Raw genomic sequence first — 25,375 nt, forward strand, 5'->3', positions numbered from 1 at the left:
AACGTCGTAGTATCGCGTCGTTTCGCTTCGTCAGTTTGAAATATTTCGATACTATAAACGGAAATTCGCGGCCGAAGCGTTAAACCGCCTACGCACTTGCAAGAAACCGAGTTCTCCGACACAATAACATCTAAATTATTAATGCGCCCAATATCCTTCGTCGATAATGCGAGGCGCGTAGCCTTGCGCGGCCATTGTTATTTACGTAAGATTTAAATCGCAATTTTAATTCATTTTTAGATGCTCCTTTGGTGCCTTCTATGGCGACGGTTTTACGCAATGGCAGGATGTAAACCCTAATATAAGATGTAAATTCTGGGCATCGCGTTCTTAAAAAGGAAGAATAGAGTCAATTTGAAAGACGAGAGATTTTTTTTAAAGCTTTAGGCAATTAATTAATTAATTAAAAGACACTTTGTATAAAAATATATAAATTGCAATGTTGTAAATAATGAATAAAGTTTCACAGGTTTTATTATTGTCAATGGACAAGACGGAGATATATTTTTTTTAAATTCATTCATTTATTTATTTTAATATGATTTTTATTTTAATATGATGTTTTAATATGATTTTTATTGTAATATGATTACGCCAATGAATCAAGAAAAATTGTGCCTTTGATTCACGCGTGTGTTTAGCTTCATTTCTTGAGTGTCGCGGATTTCGCGAGCGGCATGTTTTTCGACGAGTTGAACGACGAATTAAACGTCAAACGTTACAACAGTCCAGTGATCGGGCGTGCAATAAAGACGGCGATAAATGTACTATAAATATACGCGAATAGGTCGTCTATTGCGGGGATTCGCGCCGTTCGATTCGTCAGCGGGGATCTTCCTCGCTTTGTATCGCGAAAATTGTGCGTTCGCCGGTTGCTCACCCGTTGCATACCTGCACGGAATTCCGAAACTTTAGATTTACGAGATGTATTCTTATCCCCGACGATCTGGGCCCGCACAGCACCGGAAACATTCATAATAGTTTATTGTCTGCTGCACTCCTTTCGCCCGAAACGCGATCGTGTATTTCGGAATGAATAATGTCGAGAGGATCGTTTGCGCGATTTATGAGAAAATTTTCCGACAAACTTCTTATGGTATATTGTAAGATCGTATATTAAGAAATTGATTCGTCTCTTTTATGAAAATTTCTCAGAGGTATTCGCGATATGAAAAAAAATGTCATTAGGTCAAGTTGCTTTCAAGAGTACGCACTTTTCAACAAGAGATATGTTTACCTTTTTTTCTGTCAAACAAATTTTATTACAAATACAGACAAGATAAATAGAAGGCAGTTTTGATATTAAAATTTGCCCTTCCTCTGGGAGGTCATAAACAGAGGAGAATGATAGATATGAGCTCCAAAATATTACAACTTTAGTTGTCTTTGCGACACTGTCCCTTTCACACGTCTCTCCGATCAAAGTGATGTGTACGATATAAATTGACGAATTGAAATAAATCTTTCTCGTCAGGAAAATGTGCAGAATCGAGCCTAATATCGTTCTATATCGTTTTGGTTCCAGGAATTTTACGGAATCGTCGAAACCCTTTGGAAAGATCGGGGCGTTCAACAGAGCTTCGAAAGAAGTAACGAGTATCAGCTCATCGACTGCGCCAAATAGTAAGTCATTTTATTCTATAAATTTTTCTGAGAGCTTGACGTCATGTACAAAATTAAATCGCGAATAATTTAAAATAGCAGAACCGGATCGCTCAATGAGCCGTGTTGATGCCGTGCCATCTATTCATGTAAACACACATATACTTCCGTAACAATCTCTCGCGAAATAAACACAAAAAAGTTTGTACAACAAATAGGAAAATTAATACACGCTTTTTTTCGCGATTATTAATTTATTAATTTATTTAATAATTATTATTAATTGATTTCCATTGATTGATTAGTTCGATCGATGGATCTTTCTGTGTACAAAGAATGGGCACAATTATTGTGATCTGTTCAGGGATGATTTGTATACTCATTGTATAGATTATAATTATGATAAAAAAATTTAGATAATGAAATTACACGTCGATAGCATCACACACTGAGAAAAAATCTGGTTGTATTAATTAGAAATCTAGTAGATTCAACTAGTATGTCTATTCGGAAATGGATGAATTAGAATTCTTTTAGGAATTATCAAAGTATTATTAATTAATTTCTCTCTCTGTAAAATTTACCAAATTTTCTTAATAATAATACTAAATTTAAAAAAAATGACTGTCCATGTTTAGTTAATATAATAGAAAAAAAAACATTAAAAAACATTAAAATTGAACATTAATTGAACATTCTAGTTATAAAAAATCGAGTCTTATTACAATAACTAAAAATTCTGTTTGATTTAACCAAAATGTTTTCCATCATACACGTCTTGTTGGTACAATCAAACGACTTTTCTCAGTGCAAATCTGTCGACGTTGTGTTCGCCATATCTCTTTTTAAAACAAATTTCGTTTAATAAACGTATCTTATTCTTTTACTCCGCCATCAATGAATAGTGTATTCAAACGTGCACATATTTTTTTTAAATTCAATTTTGTTTGCATGAATTATTTATAATTGTCAGTCGTCTCTCACTGATTTTTTTGCATATGATATTTACGTCAGAAATATATAAAAATGCACAAGAGCTTACTTAATTTTTAAATATTTATGCAAATATTTAAATATATATAAATTAAATATATATAATTAATATTAAATATATATAACAAATTAATAAATTGATATGAAAGATAAATAGTTATGAAAGAATATAAATATTTAAATTTTTAAATATTTAACAACATGATAATTATGAAACGAGCGATAAGAGTCTAAAAACGCGGATGGTAATTTTTTTTTTTTTTTTTTTTCCAAACATTTATTGTTCGCGAAACAAATTTTTTTAAGACGTGTACAAGGCATTTATACATATATTTTACTTGGTGTATATGCCAAGTTATAGATTCTCTTGGTGGGGGTCTCTTCAGGGGGATAAAGAGGGTGTTATAGAAGTCTCAAACCAAGAGAATCTATAACTCGGTATATACACCAAGTAAAATATATGTATAAATGCCTTGTGCACGTCTTAAAAAAATTTTTTTCGCGAATAATTAATGTTTGAAAAAAAAAAAAAAAAAAATTACGCATTCCCATCCGCGTTTTTAGGCTCTTATCGCTCGTCATAATTTCGTCATAATTTCGTTTCATAATTATCATGTTGTTAATACATAAAGCCGTATTCTTTATCAATTATTTTTAAATATTTTTTTATTTTTAAATATTTATTCAAATATTTAAAAATTTTAAATATTTGTGTTTTAAATATTTATTCAAATATTTAAAAATTGAGTAAGCTTTTAGGATGCACATAGAGGCTGTAATGTGGCACATATATATCTGCTTATAGTTTCCGAGGAATTCTCTTGTCATTATGGCTTTTTAGAGTTTTATTCTTACGTACGGGGACAAAGTTTCTCTCTCTCTCGAAAAGCCATTCGAAATATACATATGCACACGTGTATATTCATAGGCTTGTGACACCGATTTAATGCCAATGGAGACAATGTCTTAACGAGGTAATCGCTTTAATAGGGGCCACTCGTTTATTCACGGGGCTCTCTCGATGAATTGACCCAGCCTCGTGCTTTTTTTTCTAACGCTAATTCGATGATGCGAGCGTTGATTTAGTTACGTAAAGCGAATTCGTCACGTAATTCGATGGGATTACGATTACAAGCGTATACCTGACGACTCGAGGAACGAACAATCGATCGAATGCGATTGCTAAGTTAAAGAGGATCATACGCATGTTGCAATGTTGCATCAGATTATTTTACGCGTGTATAAAAAAAAATGAAATGTAAATTTCCACATTAATAATGTTTACATTCGGGAATAAGCTCTCGTAAAATCAAGAATATCGGCTGCGTCGGTGTAATTTTAATCGATTGAAAATTTTCGCTGTAATTTTAATCGATTAAAAAGGTGTATTTTTTTCTAGAGAAAATTTTTTTATTTCATCATAATTATAATCGAGCAGAGAATCGGAGATGAACGGAAAAACTCCGATATGACTTTTGTATTTCTTAATAATATACGCTACAAGAATACTTGAACGAGGAGAGAGAGAGAGGGATGTACGTATGGGTGTGTATACATGTATATTTTTGAGCAAAATTCCCCACTTGAACTTTGGTATATGACTAAATTCGTCTCGTTCACAATGGGACTCTCTCCTTCTCTCTCCTGTCGATGTTTCGTGCTGCTTGTAATCGTATTATCGCGGATATTTCTCTCTCTCTCTCTCCCCCCCCTCTCTCTCTCTATCTCTCGCTCTCTCTCTCTCTCTCGCGCTCGCTCTCCCTTCCTTTCTCTCTCTCTCTCTTTTTTTCTCCCCACTGGTGTGAGACGCGGTGCGGTTTCCGTCCTCTCTCTCGTGTGCAGCGAGAATCGCGTTGACGTTAAAAATAGCGCGTCGTATTTTTAGGCAGCGCTCGGCGCTGGTGAGATATAGGCGCCTCCGACATATTCGTAGACGAGGGAGATGCAAGATGATTATAATCTTGCGGATGCATTTCTGCGACTGCGCCCGGTCTCGTCCTTTCTCTCTCTCTCTCTCTTTCTCCCTTTTTCTCTCTCTTCCGCAGAGATACACACTCGCGAATGTAATTTATGGAAAGAGGACGAACGCACGAATTTCATTACATCTCGAAATCCGCGCAGCTTTGCGAATTATTTCAGACTAGCTGTAATGGAGACACCGTGCGAATTGTCCGAGTGAATTTTCGCCTCGAGAAGGAATAATCTGATAGAAGGACACTGCCGCTCTTTTTACCTCAGTCGGTCGTCGCTCGCTGTATTTGCAAGAGAATTCTCTTTGAAGAAGCGCGCGTGACACGTGAAAAGGAGAAAAAATTCGACCTCTCTATGTGCACTAAATAGAAGATCAGCGGAGAGAATGAAACTTGCATCTCGAAAATATTTTCAATCCGAGTCGGTGCGGAGAATAAATATTTATCCGTCACGTAATTATCGATTGTTGATTCGGCGGGAGTCACTTCCGGATTGGATGATCTTTAATAAGGATTGCGAATTTCTTACGAGAGACCAGGAAAAAAAACTCGGGAGAGATATCGTAATATCGTGCGCTAAGAAAAAATCTGGTTGCATTAATTAGAATTCTAATAGAGTCAACCAGTATGTTTTTTGGAAAATGGACGAACCAGAATTCTTGTAGGAATTACCAGATGAATCTGATTAATTTCTTCCTGTTAAATTTACCTAATATTCTGGTTAATAATACTAAACTCCCCAGTACCAAGTCGTCTAAAATTTTTTCCATCTAATCTCAAAAGTCTGTTTAATATTCTGAATTCCAACACGATTATTGGATAAATTCAATTCAGATTATTGAATAAATTTTAAATTCAGTTTGTTAGAAATTAAACTGATAAACAGTGCACTGAGAAAAAAATCTGGTTGTATTAATTAGAATTTTGATAGATTAAATCAGTATGTTTTTTGGAAAATGGACGAATCAGAATTCTTGTAGGAATTACCAGATGAATCTGATTAATTTCTTCCTGTTAAATTTACCTAATTTTCTGGTTAATAATTCTAAACTTCCCAGCACCAAGTCGTCTAAAATTTTTTCCATCTAATCTCAAAAGTCTGTTTAATAGTCTAAATTCCAACAAGATTATTGGATAAATTTAATTCAGATTATTGAATAAATTATTTTAAATTTAGTTTGTTAGAAATTAAACTGATAAACAGTGCTGAGAAAAAATCTGGTTGCATTAATTAGAATTCTAGTAGAGTCAACCAGTATGTTTTTTGGAAAATGGACGAACCAGAATTCTTGTAGGAATTACCAGATGAATCTGATTTCCAAGGAATTACCAGATGATCTTTCTTCCTATTAAATTTACCTATATTATATATTCTGGTTAATAATACTAAACTTCCCAGTATCAAGTCGTCTAAAATTTTTTCCATCTCATTTCAAAAGTCTGTTTAATATTCTGAATTCCAACACGATTATTGGATAAATTCAATCCAGATTATTGAATAAATTATTTTAAATTCAGTTTGTTAGAAATTAAACTGATAAACAGTGCGCTGAGAAAAAAATCTGATTGAATTACTTAGAATTCTAGTAGATTCAACCAGTATGTTTTTAATTTCTTCCTGTTAAGTTTACATAATCTTGTGGTTAATAATACTAAACTTGCCAGCACCAAGTCGGCTAAAATTTTTTCCATCTAATCTCAAAAGTCTGTTTAATATTCTGAATTTCAACACGATTATTGGATAAATTCAAACCAGATTATTGAATAAATTATTTTTAATTCAGTTTGTTAGAAATTAAACTGATAAACAGTGATGCAAGAAGAGGATGCAGCTCAAACACAATCAGAGAGCTAGCGTCTTCTTTCTGGCACTACTGTTCATAAGAGAAAAAAAATATACTTTGGATTTAATGTTAATACTAATTTTTTATATATATTTCATGGCAAATATTGAATACGAGTTAAGTTAAAAAGCAAGCAAAGAAATTAATGCAACAAGAAATTTTATAGATTCAACCAGAAAATACTAACCAAATGCTTATAGTAAAATCTATTAAACGTTCTAGTTATAAAAAATCGAGTCTTATCATGATAACTAAAAATTTTTGTTTGATTTAACCAAAATGTCTTCAATCATATACAATACTTCTTGTTGGTACAATTAAACCATTTTTCTCAGTGCAGATCTCGTTTATAACAATAAGAGCGACGTTTCAATTACAGCGATAACACACCCCGACGTGTCTTAAAAAAGGAAACACGCCGCTATATTTAGATACATGAGTCTATATCGCGCGGATTATACATGATGCTGCTTATACGCGACCCGCTAAATGTTTGGATGGACAGTCGTTCTCGTGCAAGCCTCTCGCCGTTGATACGTTGCCTTGTGCCGGCAGAAATGAGATTCTATTCTCTTTTTTATCTTATCTCAAATAAACACCGCCAAAATGATGGAATTGCCTAATGTAACGTACGCCTCGCGATCGGCCAAAATGTTAAAAAATTTGGATTACGCGTTCAATTCGACCGAAAGGAGAGATGAAATTTTTTATAGTATTCGTTTATCACTCTTCTAACAAAATATTTTATTTCTTGTATTTTTTTTCCATCCATGACGGTTTAATTGCCACCATAATTTTTTTATTTATCAGACACTTATAGAGCGAACCGTGATTTTTTTTTAGTAAACAGAAATAACGTCAATGGAAATTCATAGGAATTTTTCGCTGTTGGGTGAATTTTTTTCCTCCGCGAGGATCGATGAAGGAAAGGAAACGTCGAGAGAAAAACCCGACAGAGGGAGAGAGAAATGAAGAAAATGGAAAATTAGCGCTTTTAATCGAGTGACGAAGGTCAACATTATCAGGCTCTCTCTTTGGATCGAGCGGAAGAGAGAAATTCAGTTTCTCGCATCGGCCGAGAACAGAAGACAAGGAGAGGAACGTTCAATGTTTGTCGTCGCGTCGGCAACGTTAGGCGGCTGGAACTGCCAGGTTCGTCAAATATTTGCGATTCGAGCGAATGGCCGCGCAGAGCTCCAATTTGTTACACGGCGGAATCCATATCCGCAAACTGTCAGGATGCAACGGGCGAGCAACGAATCGCGAAACCCATAATCAGTCTCTTCCTTTCGAACCCAAGAGTCACGAAATGTCCCATGTCTCTGGACGAATCCAAGCTTTCGAATCCTTCTTTCGTCGAACGCGTGTGTGTTTTGCCCCTGGGGGACATGCATGTATTTTGAGAAATTTCCAGCTCGAATATACAGGATGTTTCTTAATAAGTGCGAAAAATTTTAGGAGATAATTTTTTGTCGAAAATTATCTCCTAAAATTTACTCCTACATTTCTCCCTGTGGAGTTACACTTCTCCAAAAATGAAAGTAAAAATTAGGGTTTTAGGTTTTTATTATAATTTTGTTTTTGTTCCAATTTTTCCAACAAGCTTTCGAATCCTTCTTTCGTCGAATGCGTGTGTTTTGCCCCTGGGGGACATGCATGTATTTTGAGAAATTTCCAGCTCGAATATACAGGATGTTTCTTAATAAGTGCGAAAAATTTTAGGAGATAATTTTTTGTCGAAAATTATCTCCTAAAATTTACTCCTACATTTCTCCCTGTGGAGTTACACTTCTCCAAAAATGAAAGTAAAAATTAGGGTTTTAGGTTTTTATTATAATTTTGTTTTTGTTCCAATTTTTCCAACAAGCTTTCGAATCCTTCTTTCGTCGAATGCGTGTGTTTTGCCCCTGGGGGACATGCATGTATTTTGAGAAATTTCCAGCTCGAATATACAGGATGTTTCTTAATAAGTGCGAAAAATTTTAGGAGATAATTTTCTGTCGAAAATTATCTCCTAACATTTACTCCTACATTTCTCCCTGTGAAGTTACACTTCTCTGAAAATGGAGGTAAAAATTAGGTTTTTAGGTTTTTATTATAATTTTGTTTTTGTTTCAATTTTCCCAACACTTACTCTAATTTTATTTTTGCTTTCAAATTTAACTTTTCATAATTCGAAACCTATGCTATTTAGCATCGTGCTGTTCACGATAACGTATTTTATTTTTTTTCTTAAAAACTACTGATTTTATGAAAAAAATAAAAGAAATAAAAAAAATTTTAAATAAATCAAACTCTTTACATACTAAATACATATTTTTAAATGATCATATTTCCATTAAAAAGTTTGAATAAAAAATTGAATAGAGGTTGTTAATTTCATCTCCTTATAATAGTATGGAAGGCTGAAAGAAATATCAATAAATGACCTTTTTACTAATAGAAAATATCTACCCGATTTCATTTCTTTAACTTGTTCCAAATTTGAAAAAAAAAAATAAAAACCTAATTTTTCCCATTTTTAGAGGAGCGTAAGTTTACAATGAGGGATGTAGGAATATATGTTTATATGAAAACCCCTCCTTATATAATTTTCGGCAAAGAATCATCCCCTAAAATTTGTCGCACTTATTAAGAAACACCCTGTATATTCTGGAATTTTTTGTGTGCTCGATGACTGGCGGAAATTTCGTTGTAACGTTATCGATTCAAGCGAGCAACTACACCCCGTACATCGAACAGTGCAATGGATTCGTGCCGCGTGCGCGGTTTGATGCATAAGCCGCATGCTGATTATATACGTCATCCCCACACATGTACATGTTTGATGTAGACCTAAGAGGGATAAACCGTTTCCCGCTTTCCGACCACTGGTCCTGCATACGGGGTGTCCCGAGGGTTGCATATACACACGTACATACGTATTAGAGCAAGAGGAGTTGGATAAACAGTCGGTGGTTGATGTCATTCGAGAGCTCTGATTGGTCCCGCAATCAATAATCTTAGTCATGAAGTCCATTATTATTAAGTTTATTTGGAGAATTAATATATATTGAGTCTAAATAAGTCAACAGTTTATTCAGAATCGATCGAAAGGCAGCTACCGAGTATTCGCATCAAAGATTGAGAAGAATGGCGGTCAGTTATTCCCGTTGACGGAAAAGTCTCCCGATGATGATCCGGGGCGTATATCGATTTCTTGCAGATTAACACCCCTTAGACGAACTTAGGCGCACGTGGTGTTTTACACCAGGCTCAATAACACGAGCAGAGTTTAACGCGGAGGGGCTTCAGGTAGCTGTTGCTGCCCGAGGACATCAAACGCGCCTTGGACTCGCGTCGTCCGAGGTCCGATACACGTTATTATCGCCCACACGATCCGGCTTTCTCATCGTTTTCCCGCTTTGTCGCGAATTAATTCCTCGCCAGCGAATGTCGAGCGTTTAACCTTTAATCGGAAACGCTTGAAAAATTCAACGCGGTGTTTTGCCGATGGAAAGCTTCTCTCTTTCTCCTCTTCCTTTCTTTCTCTTTCTCTCTCTCTCTTTTTTTTTTACACAATGACAGAGTTCGACGAAAACATGGAGACTGACAGGAAATAATTAAATGAACGCGGCGGAAATGTAAAAGGTCCGATTGAAAGATCATTGCAAGCTTTTTTCCGCGATACACGTACCCGGTGCTCCGATAAAATGATATGGTTCCGTGACAATTTTCGTTGTAGCGCGACTTGATTTGTACAAAAATAAACTATCATAGCCTCGACATTTTCGTATTGGAATTTTCATCTCGAAATGTCACAAAGAATCTGTCATTAAAATATTTGTCCTCAATTTAAGTACATCCTGTATATACAGGGTGTATCTGAAATGCACTAAACTTTAGAAGCGTATTCTAGAGATCAAAATAAGACTTTTTTTCTCATGAATATGGATCCGCAAATGAACCCCCTCCGAAAATTTGAAAATGTGTGAAATTGACGAAACATCCACTGAGAAAAAATCTGGTTGCATTAATTAGAATTCTGGTAGATTAAACTAGTATGTTTTTTGGAAAATGGACGAACCAGAATTCTTGTAGGAATTACCAGATGAATCTGATTAATTTCTTTCTGTTAAATTTACCAAATTTTCTGGTTAATAATACTAAACTCACCAGCATCAAGTCTAAAATTTTTTCCATCTAATTTCAAAAGTCTGTTTAATATTCTGAATTCCAACACGATTATTGGATAAATTCAATCCAGATTATTGAATAAATTATTTTAAATTCAGTTTGTTAGAAATTAAACTGATAAACAGTGCACTGAGAAAAAAATCTGGTTGCATTAATTAGAATTCTGGTAGATTCAATCAGTATGTCTGTTGGAAAATGGACGAATCAGAATTCTTGTAGGAATTACCAGATGAATCTGATTAATTTCTTCTGTTAAATTTACCAAATTTTCTGGTTAATAATACTAAACTCACCAGCACCAAGTCGTCTAAAATTTTTTCCATCTAATCTCAAAAATCTGTTTAATATTCTGAATTCCCACACGATTATTGTATAAATTCAATCCAGATTATTGAGTAAATTATTTTAAGTTCAGTTTGTTTAGAAATTAAACTGATAAACAGTGATGCAAGAAGAGGATGCAGCTCAAACACACAAATCAGAGAGCTTGCTTCTTTCTGGCACTACTGCTCGTAAGAGAAAAAAAATATACTTTGGATTTAACGTTAATATCAGTTCTTTATATACATTTCATGGCAAATATTTAATACGAGTAAAGTTAAAAAGCAAGCAAAAAAATTAATGTAGCAAGAAATTTTATAGATTCAACCAGAAAATACTAACCAAATCCTTATAGTAAAATCTATTAAACGTTCTAGTCATAAAAAATTGAGTCTTATCATGATAACTAGAAATTCTTGTTTGATTTAACCAAAATGTCTTCAATCATATACGTCTTGTTGGTACAATCAAACGATTTTTCTCAGTGCCAAAACGCAAATTTATTTATCTCTCAAGAAAGAATGATAGGTAACGTCAAAACCTTTTTTTTTCTGAAATACAGCCAATTTTTAATTTTTTCCCCAAACTTAGGGGCCTCTAGCTCTAGAGGGGGGGTTCATTTGCGGACCCATGTTCATAGAAAAAAAGTCTTATTTTAACCTCTAGAATACTCCTAAAGTTTAATGCATCATTTCAGATACACCCTGTACGTATTAATACAATTCATTTTACTCGTATATTATTCCAATGTATAAGAAAATTTATGCGCGATTGTTTGGCGAGGGAAACGATTTCGTGTGTCAAGATTCCGAAATTAAATCTCAACATATCGCACATATTCGTTTCGGATGACGAACGGTTGGCACGGGTCGCGCTGTCAGACAACAACGTTGTCACGTTTGCGCACCTCAAGGTCTCGGCGGAGGGTTAACACGGGCGCGATAACGAGAAAATTGTTCTGCAGCAGCGGAGCCAGTGGGTCACGACCTCCTTCCTCTTTCAATTCTCTGGAGGTCGATAACCTCAATTCTGTCGGAGCGCGCCAATTCCATGACCTACCTTCTCGCGAGCCTATACGCTGTTCACACACACACGTACACTGAGGGAAAAATTTTTTTGAATCAAATAAATTTGTTTTCTTGAAACTTTTGCTCTAAATGGAAGGAATTGTTTATTTCATTTAAGCAAATGGATTTAATTTTAATTAAATATGCATGTTATATTAAGTACATTATTTTCATTTATATATTTTTGATATTTAAATACTATTTTCGTAAAATATATACTATAATTTATTAAATTGAATATATTATTTTTAAAAATTTAAAAATTTTAAATTTTTCGAAATAAAAAATGTATTTTAATAAATATTTTGTAAAATTAAAATAAAAATATTTAATTAAAAATTATATTTTTTTAAGTATATATATATTTTTAAATATACGTAAATAAATACTTAACTTAAGCAAACAGACGTTTTGAATACAAGTAAATACGTGATTAGTACCCATCGAATAAATAGCTTTCTTGAGTTAACTAAAATTTTTTTATTTCAAGATAATTTTTCCCTCAGTGTACAAATGTACACTCGCGGATCTTTTTTCTCCTTTTTCACATCGCGAGCGCTATTGAAATTCACAGCTTATCTTTTCTAAATCGCAAATAGTCAATTTATGTCGGAGCAGTTGTGCAGCATTCAGGTTGTCGTAAAATAATATAATAAGGCTCTACAAGAATTGCGAAAATATTTGTCGACGTATTTTTTCTCACAAAGATGCTTCGGACGTCTGAGAAAAAATATTTCGATTTTATCGAGATTTTTGGTGATTGATGCGAGTGTAATTTCGGATTATTAGAGCCGTGTTGAGAGAACAAGACTGTCATACACATAAATATACTTGCAATCAGTGCAATCAAATATACTTTCAATTAGCATCTGAAACATTCGATGCGACCTTCTTCCCCCTCGTCCCCTTCCTCTCTCTTTCTGCCATTTGTTGCACAGAAATCTTTAATTATCTCGTAAAAAGGGACGTGTTTTCTAACGTTTTTCGCGCTATAATAGCGTGCACGCGGCGTTAAACCCTCGCAGATTGACGGCGAGCGCAAAGCGAGCGGTGGCAGTGACCCATGACCCGGATCGGAAAGTGGGTGCCGGAGGGGCGTGTATGCACACCCAGCGAGGCCGAGGGGTTGGGGTTAGGGTAGGACATCGCCGAGGATCGATTTTCCCACTTGGTAGGCACCCTCCGCCCTCGGGGCGCGGATCGAAGGGAGAGGATCCCGGTATAAAGAGAGGAGCGTGCGCGAGTGAATGAGAGCGACTATGGGAGAAAGGCAAAGAGAATCAGACACACGTACACGTACACGTATGCGTATGTATAAGTGTTCTCTCCGGAGGGGTGATAGAAGTGGAGAAACACGGGGGGAGGGAAGACAGGGAGGGCGAGAGCGAGCAGAAGCACACCAGGCACGAAATGGCAAGAGGGAAAGAGGGAGAAGGGAAGAGCTCCCTTAGCGATATTCCCTTCTTCAGCATCCGCTTCCGTTCTCCGTTCACGTCGACGCGCTTCCTGTAGAATCCTGCGGCATCCAACGGTGTCCCGGTCGGAGACTCCTTCAAGCAATAGCGTCGCTAAGAGAGAAAGAGAGAGAGAGAGAGAGCAACTAATTCAGCCCAGCCGACCTAGGAACGTCAGTTGGCTCGAAAGGGGAAAAGTTGACACTCTGCATCCGAAAGGATCCTTTGGATCGATTTTTAATAATGTTATTGGCCTATTTAAGCTAAAAACAGCTGTCCAATGATTCACGATTTCACTGAGAAAAAAATCTGGTTGCATTAATTAGAATTCTGGTAGATTCAACCAGTATGTCTGTTGGAAAATGGACGACCAGAGAATTCTTGTAGGAATTACCAGATGAATCTGATTAATTTATTTCTGTTAAATTTACCTAATTTTCTGGTTAATAATACTAAACTCGCCAGCACCAAATCGTCTAAAATTCTTTCCATCTAATCTCAAAAGTCTGTTTAATATTCTGAATTCCAACAAGATTATTGGATAAATTTAATCCAGATTATTGAATAAATTATTTTAAATTCAGTTTGTTAGAAATTAAACTGATAAACAGTGATGCAAGAAGAGGATGTGGTTCAAACACACACAATCAGAGAGCGTCCTCTTTCTGACACTACTGCTCGTAAGAAAAGAAAAATATACTTTGGATTTAATGTTAATATAATACTAGTTTTTATATACATTTCATGGCAAATATTGAATACGATTTAGTTCAGAAGCAAGCAAAGAAATTAATGTAACAAGAAATTTTTCAGATCCAACCAGAAAATACTAACCAAATCCTTATAATAAAATCTATTAAACGTTCTAATTATAAAAAATCGAGTCTTATCATGATAACTAGAAATTCTTGTTTGATTTAATCAAAATGCCTTCAATCATATACGTCTTGTACAATGAAACGATTTTTCTCAGCAGGAAAAAAAATAGGAGAGATACGTACACTAAGAAAAAAATCTGGTTGCATTAATTAGAATTCTGGTAGATTCAACCAGTATGTTTTTTGGAAAATGGACGAACCAGAATTCTTGTAGGAATTACCAGATGAATCTGATTAATTTCTTCCTGTAAAATTTACCTAATTTTCTGGTTAATAATAATAAACTCGCCAGCACCAAGTCGTCTAAAATTTTTTCCATCTAATCTCCAAAGTGTGTTTAATATTGTGAATTCCAACACGATTATTAGATAAATTCAATTCAGATTATTGAATAAATTATTTTAAATTCAGTTTGTTAGAAATTAAACTGATAAACAGTGCACTGAGAAAAAAATCTGGTTGTATTAATTAGAATTCTGATAGATTAAACCAGTATGTTTTTTGGAAAATAGACGAACCAGAATTCTTGTAGGAATTACTACATGAATCTGATTAATTTCTTCCTGTAAAATTTACCTAATTTTCTGGTTAATAATAATAAACTCGCCAGCACCAAGTCGTATAAAATTTTTTCCATCTAATCTCAAAAGTCTGTTTAATATTCTGAATTCCAACACGATTATTGGATAAATTCAATCCAGATTAAATGAATAAATTATTTTAAATTCAGTTTGTTAGAAATTAAACTGATAAACAGTGATGCAAAAAGAGGATGTGGTTCAAACACACACAATCAGAGAGTGTCCTCTTTCTGGCACTACTGCTCATAAGAGAAGAAAAATATACTTCGGATTTAATGTTAATACTAGTTACTTTTTTATAGACATTTCATGGCAAATATTTAATACGAGTAAAGTTAAGAGTGGCTCGTCGCCTAGCGGCGAGCAAAGAAGTTAATGCAACAAGAAATTTTATAGATTTAACCAGAAAATACTATCCAAATCCTTATAGTAAAATTTATTAAACGTTCTAGATATAAAAAATCGAGTCTTATCATGATAAATAGAAATTCTTGTTTGATTTAACCAAAATGCTTCAATCATATACGTCTTGTTGGTACAATCAAGCGATTTTTCTCAGTATTGGCTCTTCCTTCTCTCCTCTGTATCGATAAAACTACACACACATACACACACACTCCCGCCTCAAAGAATCGGATAGTCAATAAATATGCGACGAAAATAATTTGGGCAATTTCGGTTATACGAAGGGATATAACGAGATATACTATCGATACCCGGTACACTATCGCGACACGGACGGAAAATCGATGCAAATGCGATAATACGGTTTATTATTATCCTCCGCAATTCTATTTCAACGAATCGGAGATATATAATATGAGCGGTGTCGTGTAGCTGATATAATTATATAATCTGATGAATATCATATACCACGAGTAATAATCGTAAGATCGATACGAATAACGATGGTTTATTATTATCCCACTGTTGTACTTCGCGTGCATAAGGATACGTGTACATGACCGATATGTGTGTCTGTGACTGCTGTAATCGCGATGGTATCGCGAATAACAGTCGGCGTGAACATAATAATATCATTCATCCTTGCTTAATAATATGCTTTATTATTTATCTCGAAATAGGTCTCGTCTCCACTAGTTCCATCGATGGTTTTTAATGATACAGATCGCGAATTTATTCTATCAAACAAAACGATAATGCTTCAAAGTAAAAAAAAAAAATTGATGGAGAGAAGTATTTTACGCGCGACACGTTTTAAACACACTTCCCGAGAGTGCCCTTTTTTTTGCCACCGCTATTATCCGCCTCCCTAAAAGCGGCCCGTAAAAATTCTAAATGAACTCCAGCGGACGCTCAAAGAGACCTAAAAGCGCGAACGCGTCAAAATTTTCCCATTCATATCATTCGATTGCGATTGATGAGTGTTTTAGCTCGAATAGATATGTCTGTAATTTTTTTTTAATTCGATGCAATAATTTTTCGTAACAATTTTCTGCTCCATTTTATTATATTCGATATATCGAAAAAATTTTGAAATTACACTTTTAAGAAATATATCGAGATTTAATTCAAATAATTGAGGGGAAAGGTATGATCAAAATAAATTGATTTATTATCGAATTAGCTTCTTTTCGGACTCGCGGATGATATATATTTTTTTTATTATTTTGAATTGATTATTTTATTTGAATTTATTATTTTGAATTTATTATTTCGATAATTTTGATTTATATTTTTTTATATATATGATGTAAATTTTTTCTCAACTTAAACTGGATCTGCATCTCGATGAAATACATCTCGATGCGATTATCTTGAGAAAAGTTGTCAGCGCATGTCTTTATAAAAGTCTTACGATAATAAGCACTGTGCGACGTTTCTTGCAATTTCAGCGATTATTTATGTTGGCGAACGTGGGACTGGAGTCTCCGAAAACTTGATTCGCATCTACATCACATAAAACAGACACGTTTCGACCATATACGGATGTGTGGAGTGGCTCTCACGATAACGATGCGGTTGATTGACAATGATTGTTATCGCGGATGTCCCGCATCGATCGAAACTAGTTCAACATGATTTTGACGAATTCGTTTGGCTTGTGTCGTTGAAGGCACCGATATTCGATATATACGTTTTACATTCTTTTGATTTGTAGATTGATACACCGTTTGGTTTAAGAAATTTGTTGGAATATCCGAGGAAATAATCTGAGAAGAAAATCCATCGATATTTACATATAATGCAAATAAAATATTCTGCCATGATATTTTTCAAATCAAAAATTGTACAAGATACAACGTATATATTTTGCAAAATTAAATTGGGTATTTTTCCGAAAAATAGATATGAAGCTTTGCAATGATATTAATAATAAATCGCTTATTAAAAACGCGTTAAATGTACGGTTTTTTGTTTATTTTAATCAGCACGAAAAACACATGAAATATTCATAGAATATTACAGACGCAACGGCTCATGGTTATTGTTGTAATATAAATATTTGTAAAAAATATATATCTATATGAGTTTCTTCGTAATGAAGGAAAACTGCTGAAAAACTGAAACGTTGAACAAATTTATTCGCGTGCAACGAATAATTAAAGAAGCTATCGCTATAAATTATTCACTAATACTTATTGTTTCTTTCTGTTTCAGTTTTCTAGATAAGGTAGCCATCGTAAAACAGCCGGATTACACGCCCACAGAACAGGTAATCGTCACAATCTTGTTTTTTATGAAGGTACCCAAGTGTCAGTAGAACATCTCTATGAATGAAATTTTTCAAGGATTTTTTCATCTTTCTCTCGCATATATTTGTAGAAAATGGTTAAAAAATTTAAAAATATTCCGAAAATTACTCCGGGGTTTACGATTCGTTCATTAATACACAGAAAAACATTCTTGTTTTGAAAATATATTTAGTTTTAACATGAAAATCTTGAAATGAGATTATATCGCGTTAATTAAAGAAAAATATAATTGCTTGAATAATTGCTTACTTGAATAAAACCATTTTATATAGTTCAGTCGAGAAAAATATATATATTCTTATGATTTAAGATTTAATTTTCTTGAATGAAAAGGAAACAATGTTAGATAGAAAATAACATTTTTAAATTAAAGATTATAATTTTCTGAAAGTAGAATTAAATAATTATATATTCTTGAGGACAATTACAATATTAAAATAAGACTATAATATTGTTAAAATTTAAAATTATTAAATTCTTCGAAGAAGATTATAAATTGTCGCGTATATACGAAACAATGAACGCGTTAGTTTAAGTATATAAGTTTTGATTTGACACTTATTTTTTGTCTGTGTACAAGCTCACGGAAAAAAGGACATTCTTGTTTTGAAAATATATTTAATTTTAACATGAAAATCTTGAAATGAGATTATATCGCGTTAATTTAAGAAAAATATAATTGCTTGAATAATTGCTTACTTGAATAAAACCATTTTATATAGTTCAATCAAGAAAAATATATTCTTATGATTTAAGATTTAATTTTCTTGAATGAAAAAGAAACAATGTTAGATAGAAAATAACATTTTTAAATCAAAGATTATAATTTTCTGAAAGTAGAATTAAATAATTATATATTCTTGAGGACATTGCAATATTAAAATAAGACTATAATATTGTTGAAATTTAAAATTATTAAATTCTTCGAAGAAGATTATAAATTGTCGCGTATATACGAAACAATGAACGCGTTAGTTTAAGTATATAAGTTTTGATTTGACACTTATTTTTTGTCTGTGTACAAGCTCACGGAAAAAAGGACATTCTTGTTTTGAAAATATATTTAATTTTAACATGAAAATCTTGAAATGAGATTATATCGCGTTAATTTAAGAAAAATATAATTGCTTGAATAATTGCTTACTTGAATAAAACCATTTTATATAGTTCAATCAAGAAAAATATATTCTTATGATTTAAGATTTAATTTTCTTGAATGAAAAAGAAACAATGTTAGATAGAAAATAACATTTTTAAATCAAAGATTATAATTTTCTGAAAGTAGAATTAAATAATTATATATTCTTGAGGACATTGCAATATTAAAATAAGACTATAATATTGTTGAAATTTAAAATTATTAAATTCTTCGAAGAAGATTATAAATTGTCGCGTATATACGAAACAATGAACGCGTTAGTTTAAGTATATAAGTTTTGATTTGACACTTATTTTTTGTCTGTGTACAAGCTCACGGAAAAAAGGACATTCTTGTTTTGAAAATATATTTAATTTTAACATGAAAATCTTGAAATGAGATTATATCGCGTTAATTTAAGAAAAATATAATTGCTTGAATAATTGCTTACTTGAATAAAACCATTTTATATAGTTCAATCAAGAAAAATATATTCTTATGATTTAAGATTTAATTTTCTTGAATGAAAAAGAAACAATGTTAGATAGAAAATAACATTTTTAAATCAAAGATTATAATTTTCTGAAAGTAGAATTAAATAATTATATATTCTTAAGGACATTGCAATATTAAAATAAGACTATAATATTGTTAAAATTTAAAATTATTAAATTCTTCGAAGAAGATTATAAATTGTCGCGTATATACGAAACAATGAACGCGTTAGTTTAAGTATATAAGTTTTGATTTGATACTTATTTTTTGTCTGTGTACAAGCTCAGGGAAAAAAGGACATTCTTGTTTTGAAAATATATTTAATTTTAACATGAAAATCTTGAAATAAGATTATATCACATTAATTTAAGAAAAATATAATTGCTTGAATAATTGCTTACTTGAATAAAACCATTTTATATAGTTCAATCGAGAAAAATATATTCTTATGATTTAAGATTTAATTTTCTTGAATGAAAAAGAAACAATGTTAGATAGAAAATAACATTTTTAAATCAAAGATTATAATTTTCTGAAAGTAGAATTAAATAATTATATATTCTTGAGGACAATTGCAATATTCTTGAGGACAATTGTAATATTAAAATAAGACTATAATATTGTTGAAATTTAAAATTATTAAATTCTTCGAAGAAGATTATATGTTGTAATTGATAAATGATTATAAATTGTCGCGTATATACGAAACAATGAACGCGTTAGTTTAAGTATATAAGTTTTGATGTGACACTTATTTTTTTTTCTGTGTACCTGACAAAGATGGATACACCGCATGTTCTAACACGTATCGTTCTGTTTCAGGACATCTTGAGGTGTCGAGTTCTCACGTCCGGCATTTTTGAGACGCGGTTTCAGGTCGACAAAGTGAACTTTCAGTAAGTCCTAGTGCGACACGCTTTGCTCCAATGTCGTGTGACTATATATAGCCGACATATTACAGTAACATCGGTCGACGGTAAATATAAACGCAAAGCTGTGGCGGCGGCGGTGGCGGCGGCATCTTATCCTAGGATCCTCCGCTTGTGTGTTGTTACGCCCGCTGCCGGCAAGACTTACACTGTGTTATAACGTGTAAACTGAAATCCGTTAACCGCGTTAACGCCTCCGCAACTTTGTAACATTTTCCCTTTTTGCGTTCACTCGCAGGCAGGTCACGTACGGCGCCCCACATTATTCTCTATAGGCCCACTATCTCTTTGTTGCTTCGCCTTCCACGCTCGTATAGACGTTTCACGGGCTTTACGAATCCGAGGCTCCTTCAACAAACGCGAGAAATCTGTCTACTTGTGACTTTAAAGGCCCGAGTATCTTTTCGTTCAAAAAAGTCAATATGTTGGCAAATAATTACCCTTAGAGGCTTGTTGAATCAAGATTTGTAGACTCAAAGAGGAGATTCAATGATACAATTTATATAGTTTGGTGATATTATTCCTCTGAGTATCTAATTTTTTTTCTAAATAAGGGAGGGATTGTAATAAAAATGGATCATCAAGCGCGATGTTATGGTTGATCATTTTATTGAGTATGTTTCTCTTACAGTATGTTCGACGTTGGTGGCCAGCGAGATGAAAGAAGAAAATGGATACAGTGTTTTAATGACGTTACGGCAATTATATTCGTCACGGCGTGTAGTAGTTACAATATGGTCCTCAGGGAAGATCCTACGAAGCTGAGACTCAGAGAGAGTCTCGACCTTTTCAAAAGTATCTGGAATAATCGGTACACAAACTTCAATTTTCATCTCACTCTTAAGGATGTTTTGTACCTAATTTCAAAATATTGAGAATTTAATGAAAATTGTACAGAATGTCCTTACATATGTTTAGAATCTTCAGTACAATTTTTTAATCGATTCGCTAAAGCGTTCACAAGTTATAAGAATTTTAATTTGCACCGAATTAACATGTATTTTTATGGGAAACGTATAATCACATCGATTCAAATGACAAAAACACATGGAAATAATATTCAAAATTTGTTTAAAATTTGCAAAAATTTAGATACAGAGGAAATATTTGGTCAAATAATATTAAACAAATACTAACTGGTTAAAAAGATATTAAATATAATTGAATAAAGTTAGCCATGTATCTGTCACAAGGCGAAATTCTCTGCCAAAAGGTAATCATTTCGATTAAGGATGTTTTGTATCTATTTTCAGAATATTGAGAATTTAATAAAAATTATACAAAATGTTCTTACATATGTTTAGAATCTTCAGTACAATTTTTTAATCGATTCGCTAAAGCGTTCACAAGTTATAAGAATTTTAATTTGCACCGAATTAACATGTATTTTTATGGGAAACGTATAATCACATCGATTCAAATGACAAAAACACATGGAAATAATATTCAGAATTTGTTTAAAATTTGCAAAAGTTTAGATACAGAGGAAATATTTGGTCAAATAATATTAAACAAATACTAACTGGTTAAAAAGATATTAAATATAATTGAATAAAGTTAGCCATGTATCTGTCACAAGGCGAAATTCTCTGCCAAAAGGTAATCATTTCGATTAAGGATGTTTTGTATCTATTTTCAGAATATTGAGAATTTAATAAAAATTATACAAAATGTCCTTACATATGTTTAGAATCTTCAGTACAATTTTTAAATCGATTCGCTAAAGTGTTCACAAGTTATAAAGATTTTAATTTGCATCGAATTAACATGTATTTTTATGGGAAACGTATAATCACGTCGATTCAAATGACAAAAACACGTGGAAATAATATTCAGAATTTGTTTAAAATTTGCAAAAATTTAGATACAGAGGAAATATTTGGTCAAATAATATTATACAAGTACTAACTGGTTAAAAAGATATTAAATATAATTGAATAAAGTTAGCCATGTATCGGTCACATGGCGAAATTCTCTGTCAAAAGTTAATCATTTCGATTAACAAAATTCGGAATATTTCAGTAAAAACGCAATAAACATAAAAAAATACATCTCTGCGCTGTAGTTAAGATCAAATTGTAATATTCCACACAATTTCTTACTCAAAATACACCAAAAGTGAATATTTATCAATATTGATTTTCAGCTACTTTTCGCTAGGATTGTACAAAACATTCTTAAAAACCGCGATGAATCCAATATTCACTCAATCTTTTCTCTTCTTTCTTTACAGATGGCTCCGGACGATTTCTGTGATCTTGTTCCTAAACAAGCAAGATCTCTTAGCGGAAAAAGTCAAAGCGGGCAAGCACAAACTCGAGGATTACTTTCCGGAATTCGCGCGTTACCAAACCCCAGTCGAACCTGGGGTGGTCGCGGATCCCTCGGAACCGCCTGACGTCATAAGGGCCAAGTACTTTATCAGAGATGAGTTTCTCGTAAGTGTAAAGTAGTAGTAGACTAGCAGAGTTTCGGTTGGCGACCGATATCCGAGACGTTTCTTCAAGATGTTGCCTATTTTTCTAGCGCATAAGTACGGCGAGCGGTGATGGCAAGCACTACTGTTACCCGCACTTCACATGCGCCGTTGACACGGAGAACATCAAGAGAGTGTTCAACGATTGCCGGGACATCATCCAACGGATGCACCTGCGTCAATACGAGCTCTTGTGACTTCGTTCCTGCCGACGTTTCCTGTCATCATCCGTTAACCTGACCGTCACGCTCGTGCTGCGCCTCGAATTGCGATCACTCTGAGCAAGCGAATGAGCAAAGACCCGCGAAACTCGTCGCGAAAGCATTCGCTGCCAATCAGGTAACGCGCGCCGAGGGCTTCCTCCGGGATCGGAAGCATAGTCGACGGGATGGACGACCGCGTTCATCGAGAACTCGCCAGCAGACGTAGAAAGAGAGAAAGAGAGAGAGAGAGAGAGAGGGGACTCTGCAAATCGATCGCTCCATTTCTTTTCGCCGACAAGATTCAGAAAGATGAACCGATACGCCGATACATACTGCTGCTGAATCTCTCGTTTCACCGTCTGAAATCTGTCTCTCGCGAACGAAGCGTTCCCTCTCGCATGGAATAAATCGTAAAATCGTGTAAACCGCGCGTCGATGCGTCGTCTCGCAGTCGTTCGACGAAAATGAACGAGCGGCCCTTTCCACCGGGCGTATTCTCAAACGGTTACTCGACTCTCTTTTGAGTTAGATGAAAGAGTGTGCTGAACACTCGTCGTCGTCGTCGTCCGAACGACGATGACGGGAACGAAACTCTCGCGCTCGATCGTGCGTTATGAACCATTTACCTCGTTACCGTTAATTTTATTCCTATTTGCGTGCAATTCCGTTCAGGAAAACGCGCGCGGATCCTGTCGTAAACGTGGGCCAACGTCGTCATCGGGTGTGATTCGAGTGACGATTCTCCTCTCGTTCAACACACTCTTGACGTAAATTATTATCGTTATCAGCTTAGCGTTTAAGGATGTTTCCTAAGACTTAGGCGAACCTCTCCGGTGAAAAGAAAAAAGAAAAAAAGAAGAAGAAGAAGAAAAACTTTTATTCGTTTTTAACTTTCTCCTCTTTACTCGTTTTTCGAATCTCCGCTACTACCCTTGCCTAGCTCCTCCTTACATCTCGCTTAGAATTTCTGTGTTATCTCCCGTTTTCTTCTTTTACTTTCGTTGAGCTTTCGAATTTCGAATCTCAATTCCTTTTATTTTTATTATTATTATTATCATTATTATTATTATTATTATTATTATTATTATTATTATTATTATTATTATTATTATCATCATTATCATTGGCCTGACCCGTAGAAGTGTCTCAGCCGCGCCCTTTTTACGAGAAGAGTATTTTGTGACATTTTACAGTATTTCGAAGAGCGTTTTAATTATATAAATATGTATCGAGTATGTACAGGGTGACCGTCCACGGATTCTCATCGTTTTTTACGTACATTTCTTATCGATCGAGGTCTCTCACGGATACGGACTTTCCCCCCTTTTTTCTTTTTTTTTTTTTTCCGCTACCAACAATATACATATATATATATATATTGTAAATGAAGTTACTACTTTTTTTTCTTTTTAGTTTTTTCTGTACTTAGGCACGCGCACTACCGCAACAATAATAATAACGTTCTGTGCATTCTAGCCCACGTAAATGAAAATGTGCCACGTTCAAGTTCTTCGTTATCATGCGCATGCAAGTGTAATTTTGCGGTAACGTTGCACGCACAACGTTTTTAAGCTCGTGTAAAAATTTAATTGTTTTTTACTTTGGCACCGAATTCGCATCTCATTTTCGGAGAGATCGTCGCGCCCCGATGATACGTTGATGGTAACGTGTACAAATTTTTACGCGACTGACCCGACAGTCAATCACGATGTGGATCATTCTTACGGCGAATGCCCCGGCTCCGATGTGCAAGAATTTTTTTTGTCTCCCACGCGCCGTCATAATTGCATCCACTTCCCTCGTCGATGCTTGAATATTTTCTATCTATAGTAGATTATTTATCAATTTTTCCTTTAAATTTAACTTTTGCGTAAATTTAACTTTAGTTGACGTTATATCAAAAGATAACGAAATACTTGCGCGTCAATGACGTACACATAGATCAAGTACAATACTTTAAATTTGAAGAGACATCTAATTGGCTAGCTCTAATTGGCAGCTGCTTTATTCCAGTCATTTTTCTATCGAAAATGTGGAAATCGAATATTTCTTTACTATAGTATTTATTTATTTAAAGATCGTATTTATAATTATATAAATATATAATAATATATATATAATAATTTAACAGGTAAAGTAAATTTTTCTGAGTTTAGCATCGTGTATTAAAAGAATTCTTCGCTGTATACATTGTAAAAAATGTATGTAAAATTACACACATAATCAGTGTAACAATTACGCTATTTATAACGGAAATATATTATATAAATTCATGTACTTTTACAAAAATTAGTTTCTTTATTTTGTAAATATTCGTTTATATTTGATGAGAAATTACAAGATTAAAAGTGTAATTTTTGGATTTTATGTAAATGTACAATTTTTTGTAACACTTATATAAAATTTAAAAATTACACTTAATAAATATTTACACAATAAAGAGTAAAATAACTAATTTTTGTAAAAGTACATGAATTTATATATTTTCGTTATAAATAGCGTAATTGTTACACTAATTATGTATATAATTT

At 33.6% G+C, this 25,375-nt stretch overlaps 1 protein-coding gene across 1 annotated transcript in view; it reads left to right on the forward strand.

Moving 5' to 3' along the window:
• The window catches only part of LOC105255386 (guanine nucleotide-binding protein G(s) subunit alpha), a 47,659-nt gene extending 22,739 nt beyond the window's left edge, over window positions 1-24,920 (forward strand). The window contains exons 5-10 of the mRNA XM_025415429.1: window positions 1,526-1,623; window positions 17,509-17,563; window positions 20,059-20,132; window positions 20,797-20,976; window positions 22,399-22,603; window positions 22,692-24,920. Coding sequence (XP_025271214.1) covers window positions 1,526-1,623; window positions 17,509-17,563; window positions 20,059-20,132; window positions 20,797-20,976; window positions 22,399-22,603; window positions 22,692-22,838 — 759 coding nt within the window. The 3' untranslated portion in view covers window positions 22,839-24,920. The remainder of the gene's footprint in view (window positions 1-1,525; window positions 1,624-17,508; window positions 17,564-20,058; window positions 20,133-20,796; window positions 20,977-22,398; window positions 22,604-22,691) is intronic.
• The last annotated feature ends 455 nt before the right edge of the window (window positions 24,921-25,375 follow it).

Source organism: Camponotus floridanus, unplaced genomic scaffold, assembly GCF_003227725.1.
Source record: "Camponotus floridanus strain SB8 unplaced genomic scaffold, Cflo_v7.5 scaffold120, whole genome shotgun sequence".
In the NCBI taxonomy this organism is placed as follows: Eukaryota; Metazoa; Arthropoda; class Insecta; order Hymenoptera; family Formicidae; genus Camponotus; species Camponotus floridanus.